Below are 20998 nucleotides of genomic sequence, written 5' to 3'. Positions count from 1 at the left end.
CCGTTCATTGCACGGATCGATTAACTCCATAAAACAAAAAGTTGAGACGGGAATGTTATTACAAATATAAAAAGTCACGACTATACCATGTGCTTTGACATTTAAATTTAAAATTTTTCGAAATGTAGAGTTCGATTTGTGCAGCGAACGGTTCGTATATGGAAATATAACGAATAAGTAAGTAAAAGGAGTAAACAGACGCTAGCAATTATCGATGAAATAAAATAAATAAACGACAGGATGGTGAATATTTTCAGGTGACTGACGACGACTCGGGGCTCGTGTCCAATGGTTTATTTTGCAAAATAAATTGACATATACAACGTGGTACCTTAGCGAAAATGAATCGTCCACATGTTCCTTCTAAAATGACTTTGCGCGTGTGCCTCGGGCGTACAACTATGCAGCACGATGGACAAAGTTCGCCTCATACGGCCAGTGGATTCGTCTCGATCTGCCCCTAGGCGGGGTTAGCGATAGGACAAAACGAAGGACAGGGGGTGGATGTCGTGCTGGAACATAGCTGAACGTGAGAGAACGTAATAGGTGCGATCGAAAGCTCAATATTCATCCGTGCCCTCCAAGTTTAAACTGACTGCTCTCTGTCCACCATTCGCTTAACAACTACGATTCGAATTTAATTGATCATATGGAACGGTTGTGTGCCAGGATCCCCCACGAGGGGATCCGCGTCTCGCTTAATCGTTAATCGAGTCTTACGTAGACGAGTCTCTACAAGTAATTATCTCTAATGCGTCCTTACGAACTCGTGATGCGCGATGCGATAGAATACCAGAGCGTTGCGTCAAAGAACAGAGAGAATGGTCTCCTCTTACAAATTGTAACTCGATCACGCGTCGAACTCGAATCGTCTGGTGCACGTCTGGTTCCGTTACGACGGAATTGTCCCCTCCGCGAGGGTTCCTCGGCATTCGACGTGTTCCCAGACCGTCCGTGATCGACGACAAAACGACCTAAATCGGTCGATCGATCGACCTGCTACGCGACCAGCTACTTGGTGAGAATTATTTCTAGAAATACGCGTGACATTCAGGTCTTATATAAAATTTATGCTTGTTCACAGTTAGACCTCTAACACCACCTATCGACAGCCACACGAGAATCGCTAATCCTGGAAACTAGACTTATTCCTTAGCGGTGTGTGAAAGCAGCGATGGGCAGAATTTGACTCGAATAAAAGATGAATGGATACTGCGAACAGTGATTTATTCGTAATGTTATTTGAGTGAGTCGGTAGTTGTTCAGATTACCGATTTATCGTTGTTTCGCAATTTTATCAATGTTATAACTGATTAGGAAATTATTTTACTAAAACAAATCACAAATTATATTTTGCAATCCGCTCATCAGCATCGTGCTTCGAAAGATAATATCTTTTATTCAGATTTTCAGAGTACAACAAAAATTGTTCTAACACTCGGAACGACTAATAAAATTTCTACTATACGTAAACATCGATCTGAACTGTACTCATATATTTATTAAGCTAAGAAGTATAAAATTTCACAAAAGCTTCAAAACCATTTAATTTCTTTGCTTTAACTCACCCAACATAATTGAGATTGAAATTTTGATCGAATAAACCGATCAACGGTGACATATCTTTTACTCGTTAATCGAAATTTGATATCCAGGTGACAATTTTGCCCATCTCTGTGAAGAAGCTGGGGGAGAGACTCGAACGTAGGAACGCGTGCGAGTCGGGGAATGAATAATCGATTCGATTCGGGGATCGAGATTACGTCTAAATTCTTACGTATGGTGTGCTTAATTCCTAGATGCGCTATAGTCTATCATCTATTCGATGAGTGTGTAATGGTGATCGCTTTCGTCGGCTCGGATAGTGATTTTTAGCGAAATTATAAGGGAAGTTTGGCAATTCGAACATTTTTTGAAAATTCGAAACTTTGCAGAAACGTTGCTCAAACGAATTACTTTTCGTTTGTGAATGACATATTACCCCTTGTTAATAACTAACTCAAATAATAATTGTTCATTCCCAGACCAACTAAATTTTATTTCAAATACATTTTTAATTAACTGCCTTGTAACATCTTTTACTTCTAGCATCACAGATTGTAAATTAATAAATAAATTTGGAAACTCAATTATTCTCAGTGGGTATTTTCTCCCTCATTTTATTGCCAAACGAAATATAATTACGCTACTAGCATTACTGTATGCTAAATTCGGCAAAGTCTCGGATATTTTTTAACTTTCCAATCGCGAAACTTCCTTTTTTGGAAACAGTGTCCAGTAGTCATTAAGACCAACCATTTTCGTTTCCAAAACGCAGTCGAAAGGACGTAGATCAGAGGTGCACAATGGGTTTATTGAATCTAATTGTTAATTTTATCTGGCTCAAAAAACGAAATTAGACACAGTTTAAGTGATCTTTTGCTTTGCTCCTGCTGTAGATTATTTAATAACGTAAAAATCCGAGTCTTTTTAATTTGATAATTAAAGTTAAACGATCTTACCTCTTCGATTATTTAATAATATAAAAAATATCGAAGTCTATTTAATTTTGTAATAAGTTCTTCGAGTAATGTTCGTATTCCAAATCGTGGCTTTACTCGAGATAATTGAATTTCAATTCCAGAAGTTAATTGTCTCTGCATCGGGAGAAATATTTAGCTTATTAAGGTCTCATTTGGCTCACCGACCGAAAAATGTTTTGTGCACCGCTGACGTAAATCCTCGCCTGATCACGGCTCGCCTAATCGCCAATGGGGCGCGACGAACGCGGAACGAGGTTCGCGTCCCCGTCACGTGGATTCGCACGCAGTAGCACCGTATCAACAACAAACGTTCGCACTAATCAACGGAAGCGTATAAAATCTGAAATATTGGTAACGCAGCATTTGCTCGAAAACGCACAAGTAATAAATAAGATCATCAAGAGTATAGTCGTTCGGCATACGTTTGTCGAGTTGCTCTCGAGTAAACCTTAAGGAACTATTTTGGCACTAGAATCCACTTTGGTAGCGTTAATCTTAAGCCTCTGTGTGCTCGACCACCTCGAGTCGCCGATCTCGCGCTTAACGTATGATTTTTCTTTTTTTTACGAATTACTATATACCTAGGATCGTTTACTGGTTCTGATTTATCTCCGAAGTTTAAATCTTAGATGAAGCTACCTCGGGCGTACAGAACCTGCTAAAAACGAGCCTGGCCATCGAAATTCGGCTCGAGTCGTCTTTAAGCGCGTTCGTTCTTTCGGAAACTCGATGGCCAAGCTCCCGAGTCTTAAATTCTACCGGTCTGGACACTTAATAGCGTTTCAATTACGATGCTTAATTACCTGCTATTTCGTACCTACGGTCTAGGACAATAGAAAATTCTTAGTTAATCTGATTCGTTTGTAAAACTGTGTGTGTGTGGGTCTGTTTGCGTATGTATGCATGTGTATGGATGTACGTGCAGTCACAGACAATTGATCGGTCCCCCGAAAATAGTACGTTTTGGAATAGATTTCACAGTGAAATTCCATTCGTAACATGAAAAAGTGAAAATACCACTTCGATGAATTTTTCAAATCGGACAAAACATAATAATTTTCGAGATAATCGTTCGTTAACCAATCGATCATTTGCGTCTGTATCTATGTAAGTATGCGTCCGTGTACGTGTCGATCGAGCGGAACCTGTCGCTACGATTCCTAGAACCGCTTACAAAATTCGGCATATGCTTACTCATACACGCTAAAAAGATTATGAATGTCGCTCGAAGACTCTCTCGATCGGCCCCTCTGAGTTTGAGGCATCCATCGACCAAGTCGATGCTACCGTCGCTCAAGAAACTGCTTCTCGTATCCAAAAACCACGCGAAACGAAATGTGAGCTTTCCCCCGCGATGAACTCCATCGAGGAAATCCTCTGTGAACGGAGAAGGTGACGAAGAATGCTAAATGGGGATTGGAAATGCTAGACCGTCCCAAACTTGCTGGAACTCGAACGGGGAAAAAAAGTGTCTCTTTTCAGACCGCGGTAGCTATTTTAGAACACTCTGTATTCGTCTTCCGAGTAGAAACGGGCTGCACCGGTTCAGTTTTCAAATGCAAATCGCGCAGGTTGCCGGCGACTGTGACGGCTTTGTTTTCAACGATTATTTCGAAAGGTTGGAAAGAATTGGTCGCCATTGTGGCCCTCTCATTCTGGGAAACGTCGTGTTCGAAATGTCTGGTCAACCCGCGATACTGAGCGCATACCGTCAGACGATCGGTAAACTGTTCTGGTTAGGCATTCTAAAAAGTAACTCGATCTATAAGATTTTATGAGACATATCGAAACGTAAATGATATAATTGATTTGTAGATTCACAACTTCTATTGGATATTAATTTCTATCAAGGGAGATCGGAGTTGTCTATAAAGGAATATATAAACATTTTAAACTGTCATAAAATATGCAAAAATCATCTGTAAATTAAGTTTGGCAAGCCTCCTGTGTAGTACGCGCCCAGGCCCAGGTCGAGGCGACCTAATTTGGCTGCTTTGAGCCACGGAAGGCCATTCCCCACCGCCGTTATTCTACGCCCCTCCACCCACTACTCTTCGTCAACCGCTCTTTAGCACCGCTTTACATTTCGCACAGTTAGGCAACCGACCGTCACGGAAGCAGCAGTCGTGACAATCGTGATTCGCAGTGGGGGAACTGTCCTTGAGCCTCCCAGCCGACTTTGTCCCGACTCTATCCCTCTCTCATCCGGTTATCCAACCAGTCTCGCAGTTTCCCTCTGGCGTCGCTGTTCAGCCGTGTTTCAAACGAGCGGCACGCTTTTTTCTCGCGAAATAGAGGTCCCTGGTCCCTCTTGGCAAACAATCGTGGGCTCGTGCATCGTGTTTTGCGCGATATTCGAGCTCAGCTGCGGTCGTAGAGCCACGGGTGCGGAATTCGCAGCGGCGCGTCGAGTTCGTTAGCCGACGATTGTTCTCCGCGGTTCGTATATCCTCGCTTTGGTAAATTTGGCGGCTTGGTACGTCCGACTGCTTGAACAGAGAGAAAGAGAGAGAGAAAGGAAGAAAGTTCGTTTATTACACGCCCTGGGAAGGAGTCCCCTAAGAGCATTTAACCGGAATACAAAGTGTGCGCCATGTACGTGTGCGCAGATGGGCTGATGATACAAAGGGGTATTGATAGAGAGGCTTGTATCCGCGAAAATTAGAAAGAATTTTAAATGGCTTTGTACGAGGCTGTCGATGTTTGCTTATTTCAATTTTTAGCCATCTTTAGAAAATGTACAAGCTTAATCGTTGGTTAAGTAAAATTATTTTGCGATTCGGTGTCTAGTGAATTTTCTGTTTATATAGAAGATTTTACTTTAGTTATATTCCTAGTATTTTTCTGGGAAATTAGTAGACATATTTATAAAATAAGTCTTTTAATTCAATGGTTATATTTGTGAGTTTCGCGAAGATGACTTACTAAGTGTTAATTGAAGCCTATCTAATGATAAGAGAGAAATAACCAAAAGCTAATATTCTTTTCCTTCTTCTTCTTCTTCTTCTTCTTCTTCTTTGACTTACTGTCAGACAGGGATGGAGGATCAGAGCTAGGGTTGAGGAACTACATGAAGCACCACAATAGCCACATCGTTGAACCTTCCTTTCCTTCTTCTTGTTAATGTTCTTGTTCGTCCTTTGCTCGCTGTCAGACAGCGATAGAGGATCAAAGCTAGCGCTGAGGTACTACACGAAGCACTACACAACGCCCACAACGTTGGATCTACAAAACACAGTTTCCACAGCATACGACCAATCTGTCTCGATCACTGCCACCTTCTTCCGCTCGAATCGATCCTTGTCACCAATTTTCTTCCCCGACCTGCCATAGGCAAACTCCGTTTCTTTCCTTCCCTATTTCCCTTCGACCATTTTTCCCGCAGAATTCTTCGAGCGAGCCCGTTACGGCGACGACGTCGTATCACCCGATGAAATTGCCCTTTTTCTCCCCTATATCGCGCAAATTCCCGAAGTGGGCCACAGATGGAAGTTCCCGGAACCAGCAGAGAGAAGAGACGCCCGTGGATGCGTTGGCGTTGATGAAATATCTACAATGAGTGTTGGCTGTTTGTTAACCCCCTCACCTACGCGTCCAACTCGTGTTATCGGGCTATTCCGCCCCGAACGTGAAAATCACGAGTCAGGCGCGTCGTGCACAAATTCACACCCGACCACTGTCCCAAAATTAAATGCGCGGGGTTAAATAAAAAGCGTTTCTGCCTGAAACGGGATCTTCCGGTTCGTGATTTATTTTGATTCTGCCCCGTACGAGTGATCTTGTAGAAAATCGCCGCGGCAAAGGGACGCTGCATGTCCTCGAAGGGGCGTCTCTCGATGCTCGATTCGATGTCGTGCTTTCACCCTGAGACGGAACACGATGGGACGACGGGCCGTCTCCATTAACTCTCCTTCTCCTCGATGGGGCTCACTTCGTTCTGAAGGAGCTCGAACTTCGGGCTCAGACCCGGAAGTATGCTCTTGGTGCTGGTCTTGATCTGACTATAGATGTCCAGCGACTTCTTCCGGTCCAATTCCAGGCTCTCCTCGATCAGTCGCGGCGGAATGCTCCCGCTGCGCTTGTGACTAGGCACGAATGCGCTCGCTTCCGGTTTCTGATCCTTCGGCCTGTCCTCTTTGTGCTCGGGCGTCAGGGTCCCATTACCCAGTTTCCGTTGCTGCTCCTGGAACGTGTCCTCCTGGACGTCGTCCTTCAGCAACGCGCCGGTGATCACCGGCTTGTTGGCCGTCTCCGATTTGCCAAAGTCGTTGCTCAACGCCTTCTGCTCCATGATCTCCAGCTTGTTCGGGGTGGTGCCGTTCACCTGGAGGTTGGGGTTCGAGCGCACCGTGTCCGTGGAGACACTCGCGTCCGTGGAATCTTGCTGATCCATCGATCCCCCGGATCCCTGGGAGGCGTCCAGGTTGTTCTGCTTACTTTGCATCGAGGGCTAGAAGAATCGTGCAGAGTATTTATACGTTGATCGTGTTCAATTTGGGGGAATGGAAGTTTTGGAGTTAGACATATGCAGCAATTGCAATTGTATCTTAGTAATCGACAACAGAGTATTGGTTGCCATGGCAAAAACCCGATTGATCCTTCGACTGCGAAGGGTGTATATACATATACGTTCCCGAGAAATGTCCTCAGAGAAATGTTTCTAATGATAAAATTGATATATTGTAATTGGTAATATTTTAATCAAATAACAAAAGTATGATTTAGATTTGGCTTAGACCTACAATACAGATACTAATTTATTCTATGTTTTCTTCGCAGAATTCTGTACGTCCTTCATCCCGAGGATTTTGCACATGCCTAATCCAATTCCAGGTGATTCCGGATTCGTCCAAACGATTTACTTACGCTTTCCTCGGTGTCCTTCTCGATACTCGACGTTTTCGAGACGTTTAGCAGCGTCTTCTCGGTGTCAGGCGACTTATCGAACTCCACCCATTTGGAGCCACCCTCGAGTTTCCTGGACAGGGTATCGGACTCGTAACTACCCCCGTACATTGGGTAGCCCAGATGGCCCGCATCGTACTCCACCTGATTTCCATAACGATAGCTGGGATTAACCGAACCCTGGCTAGAGATCGAGAGATCAGACTGCGACAGACCGGTGTTCGTGCTCCCAAATAGTCTCGTGTTCTCGAAACCTGCAGCCCCAGACACACAGTTTCAACGAAATGTACCTTCCAAGGAATGATCGTTTCGTGCAGGAAATACAGTAGAGATTTACGGGTTTCCTAATTTATTCGGGCGTTAGTGCAATCGTGCAAACAAGCGTGCAATGCTCTTTAAAACAATATTGATATCGTGGTCTTTGAGAAAATTGAAGATCAATAGTTTCGAGGTGAGAACGCATGGTTGTGGTATTATTTTTGTTGGCAGCAAATGCAGATAAAATTAGTGCAATCTGTATTGTAGTTACTTTACATAGAAAGTAGTTACATAGAAACTTGTTATGAATCGTAAAAAAGTAGCAGATATTGTAACAACTACAGCTAGAAGAATCACAGAGTACATTTATATTCCAACATCTATCCCATTCCTATTTTCACCCAAACATTACAAATCCTAGAATTTTTTTAAAGAAACGTGGATAACATAACTGGGAAGGAAAGGGTAAACTTTGATATTTATTTAGTTGAGATTGTCTCTGTACCCGGCGATCGATCCTCCGGAATTTCTTCTCTGTGAACCAGGGCCTGTTGATCGGTGACGCTAGCGGTCATGTCGTCGGAGGATCCTTTATTGCCCTCCGTTTCGTCGCCTTTGTAGCTAGACTGCACCTCCACCACGAACGAGCACCCGTTATCTTGGTACCTGCGGGTTTTATTATCCTCCATCGTCACCTAAAACACGGGACGACCAGGGTTCGTTAACTTTTCTCGGTTTCTTCCATCGCATCAACGACCGTACAGTTTCATGTCAACGAAAGAAACGTTTACTACCGCCAGTTAATGTTATAAACGCCAGACGTTTAACGACGTTAATATTTTTCATTCCACCTTCTGGCAACGTTATTAGTTTCCTAACATAAATTTTTAAAAACTGATAAATACTATTATTTAACGTGTACTTTAAGGTAAAGGTAGTCGATACATTAAGGGTAAAACAGGGTAAAATTTATGTCCCTTTATTTAAAATTTCAATTTCTTTCTTCAGGCATTAACAATATTTTGAAGATGACTGTTATTGTAAGACGGTAGTCTGAACGACAATATTTAATTTGTAATTAATACTTGAAAAAGAGTATTTCTTTAATTAAATATGTATTTCATTTGTAATATCAATTTACTGTTTCAGAAACTTTTATGAAAAGTTTTCAAAAATAGAATAACTGGTGCAGAAACTTTGGGAATATTGGAAACTGCTTTGATGTTGTGCGAGTACACAGTGGTTGGGCTTCTCATTGGAATATTTTAAAAGGACGAAGAATCCTTCAAAGTTGATCGAGAAAGAAATGGTTAAATTCGCGATAATATCCTTCCTGATCGTCGTTTAATTATTCGTGAGATCTTGACACGGCGACCTTTCAATTCAAGAATTTCTTAATGAGAGAAGACTTCCCACACCGTTCGCCTACATCTTCAAACTTCGCATCCTGCTCCTCCCTATTCGTGACCTTTTTCTATCTCCCGGAATGAAAATTAATTTAAAAGGGAGAAGATTTGATGAGGTTAACACAATTAAAGCGAACGTGACGGGGGAGCCTGACAGCCTTGTGCTAGAAAATTTCAAGAGATCCTCTCGTGAGTGGTATAAGTTCTCGAGCAAATAAATATTATCGGTAGGGGATAATTTCGATGGAGAATATTAGTGGTAGGCTAGTGCTATTAGAAGTTTAATTCTAAACGATTATTCTTTATATTCCACAATTGTTTTTGAAGAAGGCTTATGTTAAAATAATATAATTAATAAACGCTGAAAAGTGATTCGGCGCGAGTTATTTCGAAAAACTCCTATCATTTTCTGAACACCCCTCGTATATTTCCTTTTAATCTCCCTCTGCCGTTTAGTCCCTCGCCGAAGTTCCGCGGTCGCATTTGCATTTCAATTCTGGCAACCCGTGTTCCATCCATTTCCCGACTAAACGGCAGCCTTGCGCAATTGGTCGAAACGCAGTAAAGTATAATGTTTAATAATTGCCGAAGTGGAAGGCAAGGTAGAAAGCAAAGCCACCGTCTCGTGAGCGGGTCAGGAACCTCGCCTGGTAGTCAGTTACGCGAATTCGCAAGCCACTCGAAAGCGGTAGCGGCCAAGTCACTGAATTATGGCTGTTTCCTCCAATTTTCCAACTGTGCACCCTGTACGATCTCTCTTGCTTATACATGCACAATTCCACCTCTTCCTGTATTGGGTGTCATAGGGAAATCTACGAAGCGTCTCCTGTGGACGATTCGTTCCACGGAGCCGTAGGAGAATCGACGCGACGACCTCGATTTTCGACCCGAGTCGACACTTTGTGACGGCCACGTGAAAAACTGGGAAACTCGAGGTGCGCTTATACAGCGCCTTGGGAATACTGTTTCTCGAGGAATCGAGAAATAGGAGCCACTTTGCTTCCCCTTTTACCGTTACCTTCTCTTTGTCCTTTTAGACGAAGTGGACAGAGACGCTGCACGTTCGACCGTACCCACCTCTTTGCTGAACGACGAATTGCGAGTCCTCTGAAAGTTCCTCGGGATATGCCGCGAGGAAAATGGAAACCGATTCGTTCCCCAGAAGGTTTCTCGTTATTCGTCGATGGGAGTTACGACATGAATTAACGAGTTGGAGATAATAATATTACTTCTTCAATCAAGATTAAATAGACAGGTGTGACATCGTTCGGTTGCATCATCTTGCGTTGTTATTTTTTACAATTATATTTTATATTTTATTTATAATACGTAATACGGAATAATTATATATAATATATTATGATATAACACATTTTATATTGTACCGTGTTTTATTTTGTGTTATCGAATTACTTTTCATTCGTCTCTGTATTATCTTTGTTTTATGTCGAGTAGAATACAGACCAAGATTGTATATTATGCGTACTTTTTTAAGATTCCGATTTTTGCATAATTTTCGTTTTCTCAATTAGATATAAAAAGCGGGTGCCTGAAATGCCACGCATTTTCCTACCTCATTCTGCGTGAAAATTTAACGCAGACGTTAAATCGGTTGTTTAAGAAGTTGCACTTGAAAAAACATTCCATAAGCTGTGTTGATATTGATTTTGCGCAGCCAGGGGATCAGTAAAAGTTCCTGTCGCGTAGTCTAAACAACACGAATCAGGGGATCAAAATCGTTGTCGCGTCCAAACAGCATGATTCGAGCGCGAACAACACGCGCCTACAGGGAGACCGTATCGATCCCGAAGCATTGTCAGCGGACGTAATGATCACTGTCGCTCGAATAGATACCAGAGGTGGACAGAATTTCTATTTAAACGACAGCTTCGAATAGAATAAAGAATAAACGTTTTCAACGTTTCACCCATTACTTGTTGAATAGAAATAAACACTTGGATTACAGAGTTATATAATTCACCGTGGACGATTAAAAATTTATTGTGCAAACGGCATAAACGTCACGAATCAACTGTCGTGTGTTGGTTTCATTCATTATGTACCATTCGAATGAAATGTTCAGCTGCGGTAGAAACAATATTATTTCTGGGAACGTAGGTGAACAAAGCTTCGACGAATAAATAATTCCTGCATTTAAAGAATATTTGAATCTCTATTAAAAGGAAAGCTTACTCGTTCGAAGATACGAAGTAGTTATTTATTTAAAGAAATCCATTCTATCAAGATTGATTGACAGATCCGTCAAATAAATTCAATTTCTATTTCTAAATTTCAGTTTCATTTTATATTTCAATTCGTTCGTACTCAATAACTTACGTAATTTATTTATATAATAAATTTATACATATATTCATATCAATATGTCCACCGCAACTACTCAGGCGTATTTGTTATTAACAAAGCAAAATCCCCAAGCCCCTCGTGGAAAACCCTTTCTAATGCGCTACTGTCAATGTCTATGACCGTCGGGGATCGGTGTTTGTAATGGTACAGAATTAAAAAAGTGTCCGTCGATAACAAAGGTGTATCGTCGAGGATATTGTACCCTATCGCCGCGTTACACGTATAAATACGTTTGCTTATCGAGATCACAGAGAGAACGCTTCGCCGAGAATTTAATCTTCCGCGTAATGAATTAATCGATGCATAATAGGGTGCGAGATTATCGATCACGCGTTACTGATCCCGGATGCTCTACTAAACGGATGACGCGCTGCCCGTACCCCTTTCATGTCGCTATTTATAACGACCGCTAGTTAATAACCTGTTGTAACCCAAATTTCTTATATCTTTCGAGACATATTAAAATTTATGAATGATTGCTTTATTTCACCCCCGCAATTACCCCTCACCCATTAACTCATTGAGGCACCCGATCATAAAAGAAAAATAAAATTCAAATTGCGCAGAAGAACAGCGTCACCAACTTGTTACCTTGTATACATTTCCGATTCCACTTATTGTATTTTCAGCGTTAGTTCGTTGTACTGTCACATGAATGAAAAACTTTAAATAAATTAGTAAAGCCAAGGAAAAGGGGTAGTTTTTAACCTACCTAACTTCAAAGAGTCAATAGGTCACCTACCGGTACCATACCCATTAAATTCGCGAAAAAGCGTCGTAACGCGTAGTAAACCGGTTCGTTGACATCAAGGAGAATCCTCGTACCGCGACAGGTTAATCTCTCCCTCTTATTTGCTTCGACGGTGAAACAACCGTCGCGATGACGGGGGAGGGCGCGTTGGATAGCCTTCAACGAAGCGCACTTCATTCGAAAGAAGCACTCGTGGCCTTGATAGCGTGAGTATTTCTCGAATTCTGAGAGTATTCCACGCGACCGAGGGTGAACACCGCGACTTGGCGTCGGGCCAGGTATTACGTCGAAGCATCCCGAGCATCCACCCCTTGAACTCCTTCTTCCCGTTCCTTGTCTCTTTTCCGCCTGTCCCCTCCCTCCTCTCAAGCGAGCGTGACGCGCGGTTTTTGCATTCCGTTAAGAGGGAAGTGGCCCGCGACACTTGTCGTAGCCGAGAGGTGACTACGAGGAAGCATCGCGGGATCCGTTTAACCACCCCGCCTTGGAATTTTCCACCAGCGCGGACCACCGAGCTGTTCTTCCCAGAGTTTCGTTCGAACGAATTCTCTAAGTGTCGCCAGGACGGAATTGGCCCGCGACGCCTCGAGGGAAGTATGTGAAATTTGACTGGCAGGGGTGATCAGCGGCGGAAATATGTCAGGTGTCCAAATTAATTTTGTGTATTAATAACGCATCATTTACAAGCCATACTTATTATATTTATTAAGTAATTTACTATATTCGTTAATTATGCGATATTCAATTTTATAGTGGAACTGTGGGATCGTTTAGATAAAAAATTTCAGAAAGAATGTTCGATATATCAACGAAGAATTTCCATAGTTTTTCATCGTTACTAATGTGATATTAAAACAAAAGCAATTAATAAAATATATTCGTTAATGAAATATAAACATATCGAAACATAAATGATATAATTGATATTAATAGATTCGCAACTTTTATCAAATGTTTTTTTCTATTAAAGAAGTGTCCACATACTTTCGACCGGAGGCGTATGTTACCGATCAGATGTTTCATTTACTTCGCTTCCCACGATCATATCCGTAGCATTATTTCAATGAAATTTTCTAGAGATCCGAGGGGCAGGGAGGGGAAGAATGGGGTAGGGGAACGGTAACTTGACGGATTTCGAAAATCCCCGGCAAGATGAGTTTCCACGGATAAGCCTCGACCGGTAAGTAGGGCGATAGGAGGCGAAATTGCCTGGTAACCTTCGACCTTACAGGGCCGTACGAGCTCCAATAATTGCGAACCTGTTATCCCTGTCAAAGGGGGAGCCAGTGGCTGACCCAGCTGCGCAAATCTTCGACATCGTCGATCGATTTCACGATGCCCCGTTGCCGACTGCCTCAAACAAAGGGTGATATCAACCCCCTATTACACAATCGCTCGATTAGGAACCCGATAAACACGGGTTGCTGTCAATTTCAATGCACCGATCGCGATTGTTCATTATTTAAATGAACGCCCCACCATGCTTGCTCTTTTGGCACAACCAAGTGGGATATAATAACAATAAGAATTATATTTGAATATTTTATGTAGAATTTATATCTATTTTATTGTTAGTTTATTAATTTTAAATTTATATTTGGGTTAAACTGTATGAAATTTAAAAATGTATCGATGTTTCAATTGCATTGGTCGGAAGAATAGACATTTCAGGAATATTCTGTCAAATTTTGGGAAAGAGATTCGTACTTAAGTGAATAAATTACTGCGGAATGATTTTATCCGTGGTGTATTATTCAAATATAATTTTGCTCGTCTCTTATCGAAATGAATCTAACGGGGACAGAAATCTTAATGGGAAGAAATCCCCGGTGTGTAGCGATCGGGTTAATTAGTCACAAGCCAGTAACGTTGCGACTTTTTTCGACCCCGATTCGTCGATTCGACAACCGTTTCACACCTGTTGCGCTCTTATTGTACGCAGAATTCCGATTATTCCAATATTGTGCCGTGGGGAATGTCTAAGTCAATATTTTTTTTAACTTGCCACACATCCACTTCATTTAGTAATTATTATAATAATGATCACTTTGTTACCGAAGGTCTTGAATCACTTAATTTTGATGTGGAACCATGTCATAGCGAACGTTTTCATAAAAACGTGTAATTAGTAGCTACAACAATGATTTTGTGATTGAATTGTAAGTGCATATAAATATGATAAACGAAACCTATCGACGTTTCTGCAGTATTCCTTCACTTACAATCTCGTTCAGTTCCGATTTTTAATCATAATGTTCACGGTACAAATATTAATTATACTTCTAGAAAGAAGCGGAGGCGATTGCTCTCGTGATTGATGTACCTACGGCAAGAACTCTTTTTTGGGGAACGCTAGCACCTCCGTAGTTCAAGTGAGAAGCTTCATCCAACGTCGTCCATTTACACCCCCGCATCGTAGCTAATTAACAGCCCTTTTTGCCCTTACTGCGGCGAGACTCCATCTTTCGAGCGGACTAACCGACATTTCAGTTATTACGTGGATCACGATACTCTTCGTCCCTCACCTCCCTCGCTCCTCGCTTCTCGCTCCTCTCGTTTCTATCTCACGGACCGCTAATGAAGCGGGTTTCTAATTATCGAGGAATTCCATTTAATTAGATCCACGGAAGAAGTCCTCTGTCCGTCAACAAAATCCAGTCCCAACCCCTTAGCCAGCGCCCAAGTCCATCGAGACTCTTGCCAAATAATTCACGTATACATTCTCTTTATATAAGTCGTAGCCTATTATAGTCTATTATAGTATCCTAGTTCCTATTTTCACAGTCGTAGATGGAGACTTGAATCTTGAATAAAAGTACGTTTCATGTTCTAGATGTAACATGTACTTTATTCTTGGCATCTGCAGCCAATTTAATCTGGACTGAATATTGCAACGAAAACAAAGACATTGCAGTAGAAGGAATGACTATAAAAAAAAACTCCTCCACGAATGGCTTACATAACGGTTCCTCTTCTGGCGTCAATAATCTCTAGTGTACTCACTGCTCGTTCCTCCGTCTCCACGATGAGGTGATTGTTCTTGAGGGTGAGGGTGATGATGTTCCCATTGGCGTTTTTATTAGTATGATTCCCTGGAGGAGTACATTCCATCGGGACAGCGTTCGCCACGCTCACTTCCTCCATGACCTCGGTCTCGCAGATATACCTGGGTCCATCGAGGCCGTTCACCAGCTGAAATCAGAAAAAAAGATGGAATTTTTCTCTTCCTTTTTCTCTGTCCCTCCTGATTTCGTCGATAAATGCCAATAAAATCAATTTCTCCCACAATATCTCGATATTCAGTTCACCTGTTAGAGGGTTAAACTGTCCGACGTCAAGCAGAACATAATTCCGTTACTAGAATTAACCCATAAAATAAATATAAACCTCGCATATAAATTAAAATCCTACCCAGATAAGAAATTTCAAAAATAATAAAACTGCATGGAAGCAATACATTTCGAAGATAATGAGATTGTACGGTAGTAAAAGAAACTTCGAAGATAAGTATTCTTTCGATGATAATTTCTTCTTCTCCCTAGAATTAAGCTTGATATAAAACGTGCTCGAGGTTAAATTAAAAATTTTCGCGGACAGCCGAGTCCATCGTCGCTCCGACTCGTGGCAATTATGAGGACGCCACGTTAGTGTGCAATTTGGTAATGGCAACTTGCACGCGTGCGAAACGTCGCCAGCCGTTTCAGCGTGGCGAAATGGGTATAGCGAAACCGGTCGTCCACGTTTCAAGCGGACACGTAATCTCGTGGGCAGCGAGTTACGAAGTTGCGAAGGTGGCCTGACTTTTCCTTCCGCGTTCGTTCGTCGCGCTTAAAAGTTTTTAATCTGGGAGTATACAGCGGCGCGGGTTTCGCGTCACCGAGGGCGCAGTTGCGGGCGCCTAATTCGACAGAGATTCGAAGAATTTGCGAGAGATTTAAAAAGAATCACGGCGAGAGAACGGCGCGCCGGATTAGGACCGGCACTGCGGACGAAATACCAGTCAGAAAATGTATTCGGATGAGCGCGGATTAACCTACTACTACTCCTAATGAAACTGAAGTTATACACCCATTAAATAAGTTTTTGAAATCAGATTTAATTGCGAGCAGAATTGCGAGCGTGTAATTCAGAGGAAAAGAAATTATGGTAAGTCCTGATGTTTTAAATTCTTTATTTCAGGTAGGAATGTATTTGTAAGAACTTTAAATGTGTACTTAATGTACGTGATCCATCTCTGTGAAGTTTCAATCTCTTAATTTGAATATTCCCAAACTTCGATTTATTACTGTACTTTCTCAATACACCCACGTCTGCTCGTAAACCTTTAAACTCTAATACAGTACTGCAGTCGCAACTCATTCCAGATCTGTGCCAGTCGAAACTATGCGGAAGTTTAAATTCACTATCAGCCACTTTGTACATTCAAGTTGTTCAGTTTATTAAACTTTGTTAGCGAACTCGCGTTCATTTATTTTCCCGTTTCCATTACAAAAGTAACGAAATAGAACTAGTTTAAATGAGATTGCTCCAATAGAATTAGTAATACCTTAACACTGAACCTACGTTCACTTGCAACTATTTCTACTGTAATGGGACAAATGGCTAGTTTTAGAAACACTTCTTTTAAATAAATACAATAATATTTCACGTGGAATTGAATAGAATAATAATAACAATTGAATAGAAACAATCGTATATAATTCATACGTTGCATATAAAAACTGTATACAAAAATTTGAAAACGGTCATTTGACCGGTCGTGGTAGGTTTAATGTTGACAGGAAACCGTGATATTCTTAATAACCAATGAAGTTTACAATTCTTACATGATACAATTTTTGTATCGATCAACAAATATATTCCCATAAAAAAAGAATCCAATCGATAGCGTCGCGTTTAAACCTGAACATACAAATACAATTTCCTACCAAACAAACGTGGGAATGGAACAACCAAATTGAAAAAAAAAAAAAAAGACTCCCACGCCAGTAACACGTCGACACTTCAGAGGGATGAAAGAATAAAAGCGATAAATCAATTGCACCCGAGGTGTCGAGTGGCCCGGAGTGTTTAGTTTGGGATGCAACAGACACGTAGAGCGTTTCTGCTTTCGAACGGGGCGAATTCGATTCCCAGGCCGGTTCTTTGGCGCGAGAACTTTTCCCCGCCTCGTTACCGAGGGGAAAAGTGGGTCAACGGCTGCGGAGAAGATCCTATCGCGCCTCTATGCCCGAGGAAGCACTTGCGAGCGGTGCCGATGGATGCTCCGTGCACACGCGCGCGCGTGGCACCCGCGTATCACCGGGATTCCCGGGAGGTGATGTTGAATAACGGAAGAGGGGAGTTATCTGTCAAGGAAATTGACAGCGAAACGGAAGAGGCCGCGAGCGGAGCGTTCGCTACGAAGTTCGTTTCCTCCGGGCAACTCCCAATGCAGAAATTCATCATTCCCTTTCTGGCGTGGCTGCGCGCAAATCAACCGGAAAAGCGTTTCTGAGGAAGATCTATAGATTGTTGCCCGGGCTCCCTCGCGTTTTATTCATCGACGATGGAATATTATAACTTCTTGGTACGCCACTCGTGAAATAAAAAGCGAACGAGAGACAAGCATACGTACACAGGAGACTTATCCATTATTTTTGATGAAAGACAAAAATTATTTTTTTCAGGTAATTCGAAAATTTAGTCGAAATTCTTCTTTCGATAAGAATCGAAGAATTTTTCACAGTCAGTCCCATAAGATACTTGTTTGAGTTAAATGGTAGATATGATCTTTCAAAATGAATTTTTTATTATGAATATATACAAGCGTAAAGTTTATTTATTACGCGTATATTATCACCGCAGCCTAACAGCAACGTCGAAACTATCACCTGGGCAGCGAGAGGTCTGACACCGCCCCCCTGTTAATGGACGAAGTGACAAGTACGATGCCCGATAAGAGCAGAAAGCCAAAGAGTGAAACATAAGTAAACACAGCAAGACGACTGCGTCGCGGAACTGTCGATGCGGTTGTCGCTAAATCGAAGGTAACGAGGAACGCTTATCACGCTTCATCGTTTTTTTTTTTTCTGCGAAGGGCAACCGCGCTCGCTTAATATCAAGCACACACTCCCGAGATTTGCCAAGATTTCTCGGGGCGTCGAGACGCGAGAGATAACGTCGTTTCGCCTCTTCCGATTTTTATCCGACAAATGGTTACGTCTAACGCTTCGGATCCTTCACGGCGGCGTGAAGTTCACGCTCGCCGGATTTATTCGAGGAGTGTGAAACAGTGCTCTGCAAAGCTAGGAGACCTAAAGCAGATGCAATCATTTATATTCCCTTTAAGGGAACATCTCGCCGAAGATCTTCGCCGGGAGACGTCTCTACTCTCCTACAGATTTTCGCGTCTCCTCTCGTTACGTGAGACCGTTTCGTCTTCCTTTGTACGGTGGCCGTACATTTACGAGGCTTAGAAGATACTGGACGGCCATATTTAACTAAGAAAGGGCACGAACGAGCGTGGAAATAATAATTTCGTTATTTATCATTGTCTTATGAATTAAATCGTTATTTCGTTATAAGTACGAACGAATGCATTAACATCGTCTTTGGAAAACGTAAATATTTTTGGATAAACTTGAACGATACAATCATAACAAATAATGGGATAGTAAGTCAAATTCAACAACACTTTATTCTTAATACTTCGTTCATATAAATCTCATGTAACTTAATTTCACAAAAAAAATAGAATTCGTATTCGTACGTCTTTATTATGAAACGTACTTAATTGGAGACATGAACAGAAGTGCCCTAGAATGATTTATAAGAGTAATTAAGACCTGCAATCGTTAGCCGTACTTGGGGGAGAAAACTGTCTAGAGTCTAGGAACAACCTTTTCCTTGATTAACTCAGTTAAAGTTAAAGTGACACAAACTTGGTCCACGAAAACTTCAAGTTAAATACATCCAGAAGAACGCTTAACGTTTTCCAACCCTCGCTATTCTATCTCGTATCGGTTTTACTTCGAACGAACTCAACGTGTTTTTGATAGCTCTAATTTACTGTTTACTATTTTCTAACCGAAACCAACTGGAATGTCTAGACAAAGTATAATATGTAAAATATATTAATGATAATATATTCATAAGGCTTGTTAAGACTGTAAAGCAAGAGGAGTGCAGTATGAATGTTAATATTTATGCACTGAAATAAAAACAAATGAACGAGTTGTTGGTCCCTTACTCGAAATTTTAATAGGTGTAATAATCTTGCCAATCCCTGGAGATTCTCTTGAGCAGATATTTCAAAGACGAAGGACGCAGCCTGAGGCAGCCCAGGAGACCGTCTTTGTGTCGGGGGTGGCGGTTCTTCGCGGTCGTCGCACGGAGGGGGCTGCGACCCCGTTCTCAACCCTCTCGATCGAATGCCTGATTGGTTCATTGCCTCCTCCGCTTCCCGATGATCGTCTCTCACCGATTTAGAAAGGGTGAACGAGCGCGGGGGCACGTTCGCGAGCGTTCATTAAAGGGGCGACATCGAGAGGGAAATAATTTCCTGCCCCTTGGTCCGCTCTTAACGACTCCTTTATTCCGATTACGACGCTCACGGACCCCGAACAAGATCACAGCGGCCTCCTCGACGAAAATTAACGCTCCTCGCCGAGCGTACCCGCCGAAAACAGAAATATCGACAGCGGCGGTCGCGTAATTTCCAATTTCGTGGCAATAACCGAGACTCTTATCGCGAACGAAGGAATCGCTGATTCAACCTCTCCCGATGGAACGACCTGACACGCACGTGTAGAAACTTTTCGCACGAAATCGGAAATTACGTGCCGTGCATATCGGTAATTGGATATTTTCGGAACAAGATATAGCACATGCTAGAAAATATTGAAAATGTGACCAGAATTTCGGGAAAAAGTTTATATTCGCAACCTTCAAGCGAACCAACCCCTTTAAGAGAGACCAGAGCCACGAGAATGTCTGTAACTAATGTCACCCTCCAACACAGGGACGCGGCGATATACGTTTCCCTCGTTCCTGGGAATTCTTATCCCATTCCTTTATCGCTTCTTCCTAGAGTTGCTTGGGAGCGCATACCAGTGCACAGTTCACGAAGTACGAAACGTTCCATCGACTTCGATACAACCGGTCGTCGGGGACATTCCTGAGTTTAAAACGAGACAGGACGCCCGCTTGGAACTATTTCTAAAGGAGGGGTCCCCTGATTTAAATAATTGGTAGATCGAGTCCGCTGCAAGAGCATCCGATAGCGAAGGTTTTATTTATCAAAGTTTCAAAGGAAAACAATCGAACCATTGGACCTTCAGCGTTGGCAAATTCAGCGACTAGGTTAGTGCCTCCTATGGGCCAGCGATTGGGAATAATTCTATATACTTTTATGTAAATAGAAATAATTCTTTATATATTCTGTGTATGACTAGTACGAAGATAGCAATATGGCCATGGTATTTACGTAGATTTTCGATTGATAAACAGCCAAGGAATGAGAAATGTCCTTCAAGAGCGTCAAGCTGATGTATACGGAGAAATGCTGAAGGTAGTGACACGTTAACAGAGTATCAGCTTTAGATCTTCCCTTCGCTGGAGCTATTTATCCGGTATATGAAAATTTAAGTAAGATTGATCTTCCCGAGCGTTGCTTAGGCGGATATCATCAAAATAATGAAGAGAGTTACGACGTACCTCGTTGAAAGATAGCTTCTAAGATATTATTCAGTGGGATGAAAGCCAGCTAAATCGTCATATACGTTACTTCTTGCATATTTTACGAGGGTTCC

The 20998-nt window shown here is 42.0% G+C and overlaps 1 protein-coding gene across 1 annotated transcript in view; it reads right to left on the bottom strand.

The window, feature by feature from the left end:
* Nucleotides 1-279: 279 nt before the first annotated feature.
* Nucleotides 280-20998, bottom strand: part of LOC128875672 (uncharacterized) — a 107449-nt gene continuing 86730 nt past the window's right edge. Inside the window, exons 5-8 of the mRNA XM_054121467.1 lie at nt 15210-15398; nt 8191-8380; nt 7389-7681; nt 280-6972 (exon numbers count right to left, since the gene is read on the bottom strand). Coding sequence (XP_053977442.1) covers nt 6424-6972; nt 7389-7681; nt 8191-8380; nt 15210-15398 — 1221 coding nt within the window. The 3' untranslated portion in view covers nt 280-6423. The remainder of the gene's footprint in view (nt 6973-7388; nt 7682-8190; nt 8381-15209; nt 15399-20998) is intronic.

The sequence above is a fragment of the Hylaeus volcanicus genome, chromosome 4 (assembly GCF_026283585.1).
Source record: "Hylaeus volcanicus isolate JK05 chromosome 4, UHH_iyHylVolc1.0_haploid, whole genome shotgun sequence".
NCBI lineage: Eukaryota > Metazoa > Arthropoda > Insecta > Hymenoptera > Colletidae > Hylaeus > Hylaeus volcanicus.
Note: the sequence above shows the minus strand (reverse complement) of the source record. Positions and strands in the feature narration are given on the sequence as shown.